The following is a 4065-nucleotide window of genomic DNA, read 5'->3' as shown; positions in this document are numbered from 1 at the left end:
CTCCACAAGGAGACATTTGTCTCAGATTGAGGGAAATGCCACATAAAACCATTGGAATTCAAATTCAAAATTTATTTGTATGGCACCAAATCACAGCAAAGGTCATCTCAGGACACTTTAAAAAATAAGGTCTAGACCTTACTATTATCACTTCTTTTAATTAAGTTAATCTGCCTTTCTCCCCACAGAAGATAACATTCTCTTGTGTTTCAAACAATGTGTTCTTAGACTGAGTCTGAACTGTGATGCTCCCACACTAAGCATATAAAATGTGTATTTCAAGAAAGTAAGAAGTTATGAACTGCATAAAATTATCTTAAAACCAAATTATTAATTCATAAAATGAACTCCAAAGATTCTCTCACATAAAGATGCACCCAGAGATGGGGCATGAACCTTTCATAGTGCACTCCTAAAAGAACCAAACAGGAACCTGTTACTATAACAACAGAGTTCCAGCCAGCCAGGGGACTCCAAGCGCACTATTCAGGGATGTTCCCATGTTCTGCTTTTCCCACTTGTCATCAGGAAATGGACAATTATCTAACAATCATACTAGTACTGGCTATCTGGTGTGGTAGCACCACCAGGGGTGTGGCTAAACATAAGGTTCTATGGGGGCACGGGCCCCCCATTACTCAAATCACACTTTTTTTTTTTTTCTTGAATGTCTGCTACATGAATGAAATGTGCTATGAAATTCCTATGCTTAGCCCAATAGTAAAGGTAAAAATGTAGAGATATTAATGCTTATAAAAATATTTATTTCAACATACTTTAAGAACATTCTCAACATGTTTTTATGGGGCAAAAGTCTGGCCCTGTATTGCACATGTATTCGCATTTCACAATAACAACTTCATTTATTGTCAAGCAGCCCCAGCTTGACTTGTCAAATTTAAACTTTAACAACAAATTAATCTATCAACAAATAGAGAATTTTAAAAACCACAATGATTCTTTTTAAATTCATAACACATCGATACTCCAATTACTTTGAAATTGTATTGTGCAGTGAATGGCTGGTGGTCACACACCTGTCTCTATAGAGCTCTCTACATAGTGTCCTCTGCACTTTCCCACCCTACCTCAGGCTCACTACTTTACTAAAATGTATAAAACAAAGAATATTTGGACTGTGTGACAAGAGCTTTGAATATTATGTTATAGGCTATACATTAAATGCTGAACAAATAGGCCAACCTTAACATAAACCTGCTATGGTCATGTATTATGCAACATAGTTGGCATTGTTTTGTTTTCATGTAGTACACCAATTAATAGTGTTTTAGAAGTGGTCCAACTGAGCATATGCATTGATGTACAGAGCTCTAATTTACTTCACATTTAACATCTGCACCTGGTTATTTAACTAAACAAACATTGCCCTGTTTACCAACTAATGGTCTTCCCTCTCTCACCCTCATCTCTCTGAACTTCCCTACCTCAGCTTCCTCTAAAGAATTTTCTTACGTCCAGTCAATAATGTTTGAGTCAAATAAGATCATTGGTATTATTCAAAAACTTTATTTAGTCTCTATCACATACCTCAGTCCATTCCTTGCTTTTGTTTCGCGTGCCAATACAAAACAAATCAATTCTTTTCCTGTTATAATCAGTCTAAATTAATCCACTGCCAAATACAGGAGCTTTTTAAAACTTAAATGTGTGATTTTACTGGGGCACAGCAGATCAATACTGAGGCATGTGTCCTAGTAAAAGGGGTCTAACAACACCTATGGTATAGTCTATGTTGTCTTGTTGAGATGATTACTGTAAACCTTTTGAAGAATCTCTGTGTCTCTCTAACTCTGTTTGTTCCCTTGGGCATATGGTGCCTGTTCAAATGTCCGGATCTGGATCCTCATTCTTCAGAAGCCTCAGCCATTAGGTCATCACCCCCTCATTTTGTTTGTTTGCTGTTCATTTATTCATTCCTTTTGTACTTACTTTCTCTCTGTGTTTGTTTATTTCCCCAGTATGTGTGAATCATGTGTTTTGGTTTTGCCTCCCATGTGGATGTGTGGTCTGTCCTCCTACCAAGTCTTTGTGTGGTTTAGTTCTATTGGAGTAATCTGGAAGCAGGATCATGTTCCTCATGCATTTTATACAGTATACTGTATATGTTTATATGATGCTCTTCATATGTGTTTATACAGTATTCTTTATATATTTTACAGTATACAAGTTTTGTCATTCTTATTAATCATCTGTTATGTTGACCTATTCTGTATACACAACATCTATTAAGTCTGTCAGTTGTGGAAAAAGGATCCCTCCTGTGTTGCTCTGAAGTCTTGGGATTTGTATAGTTTTTATTATTTAAATTGAAAAAGTTTACATTTACACAGATTTATCTTCACTTCAATTTGCACCACCTAGATCATTTTTATGTGTGTGTGCCCAGATCTTTACTTCACCTATGTGTTATTGCACTGTCTTTACAAGTTGCTTTACATTCAGTCACAACACACCTTGTGAGAGTTTGTTTTGGGACCCTCTTGAAAGCCAGAGAGAACATCTCAAGATGTATGCCCTGATATAGTACATTTCCATATAATAATGTAATATTATTGACCCAACAATCCCAAAACTGAATCACAACTAAATAGCATTTTGGGCTAATAAGGGAAATGACTCAATTTTCTAATAATGAAAACAGGAAACTGGTGTTTGATAAGAAGAGCTATGCTGTGAGCTCATGAAAAAATAACTGTAGACCACAAACTGGTGTAGCATTCCATGGAGACATATACACACACATACAGGTACAAGCTCATGCCATAAAGTCAGGCTCATAAAAGTTACTTCCTTATCTCCTCTAGCTCCACCTTTCCCCCTTCAAAGCCTCATATATTTCAACAGTTCTCCCATTCTCTGACATCTGACACATGAAGTTGCACCTGATGTGTGAAAGCTGTCACTTTTATTTTTTTGCATTTTTTTCAAGTGTGCCAGATGTAAAGCTTTGATTAATAGTATCCATCTATACGGAGAATCTACGTATTTTAGCTGGGATATTAAACGTTTTTAGCTATTTGAACTTCCATCTGCAGACATCATGTGTACAGGAGAGTGTTCAAAGGTTATTGCTATTTTTCTGTACATCCTGGCTACAGTGTCAGTCATCAGCAACATCCTGCTCTTTTTCCCCAACTTCGATGTAAAGTATGCATCCGCAGATGAGGAAGGACAGGAACAGCTCACTCCGGAGGTTAAATACATGGGAGGCCTGATAGGAGGAGGGATCATGGTGAGTAGATGTAATTAGATTACACTCAGTAATGTCAGTGCTTTGAAAAAAAGGTAAAATCTTGTCAAAATCAGAATGATACATTAACACTAGTGGGATTAAATTTGCTATTATATGGAATTTGATAGGTAGAACAATTACGCTAACAGGACATTTTTTAAGCTCAGTTCAGTCAAGGTCGGTTTTAGTCCAGATAGATCCAGTTGAGTCCACCTCGCTTAACTTCACTGTAGTCCAGTCGAATAGTAATCTGTGTTCTATTCTCTTTCTCATTAGATCCACTTTTATCAGGTTTTACTATACTCATTGTCACTGGGCTATCCCTTTTTATTCTCTGTCTCTTTATGGGCCTGTGTAAATTAAACACTGATCTGCACATATGGTCAATATGTCCCCATAATGCCATTAATATGGTCAACAAGTCTCCATAAACATATGAATATGTTCAAAGAGTCCTAAAAATACTATGGTCAGCAAGTCCTCAAAAAACGTTTAATATTTGTCACATCAATGTGTTTCCATACATTGTTATTTTTTCCATTCCACTAATTCGTTATGGACATAAGCCATTTTTACATATGAGCTTTGATGTCTCTTCTTGTTCCTCGCATTTGTCGGCCCTGTTATGTGCCGTTCGCACCTGTCAGTGAGCGAACGAGAAAGAGGCGGACCCAGGTAGCCGACTTCGATGCAAGCAGTGATTTATTATATACAGTGATGAGGAGAAATAACAAAATGCACAGAGGGAAATAGTGCGTAGTCCTGTCAATGAGTAGTAACCGGGTGTTGACCAACAGTAGGAGGTGAGGAGA

General features: G+C 37.1%; 1 protein-coding gene across 1 annotated transcript in view; it reads left to right on the top strand.

Moving 5' to 3' along the window:
* The first annotated feature begins 3061 nt into the window (after positions 1-3061).
* tm4sf21b (transmembrane 4 L six family member 21b) overlaps positions 3062-4065 on the top strand; it is a 4527-nt gene continuing 3523 nt past the window's right edge. The window contains exon 1 of the mRNA XM_020594979.1: positions 3062-3253. Coding sequence (XP_020450635.1) covers positions 3062-3253 — 192 coding nt within the window. The remainder of the gene's footprint in view (positions 3254-4065) is intronic.

Source organism: Monopterus albus, unplaced genomic scaffold, assembly GCF_001952655.1.
Source record: "Monopterus albus unplaced genomic scaffold, M_albus_1.0 scaffold25.1, whole genome shotgun sequence".
Taxonomy (NCBI): Eukaryota; Metazoa; Chordata; class Actinopteri; order Synbranchiformes; family Synbranchidae; genus Monopterus; species Monopterus albus.
The sequence above is the reverse complement of the archived record's forward strand: the minus strand, read 5'-3'. Positions and strand labels throughout refer to the sequence as shown.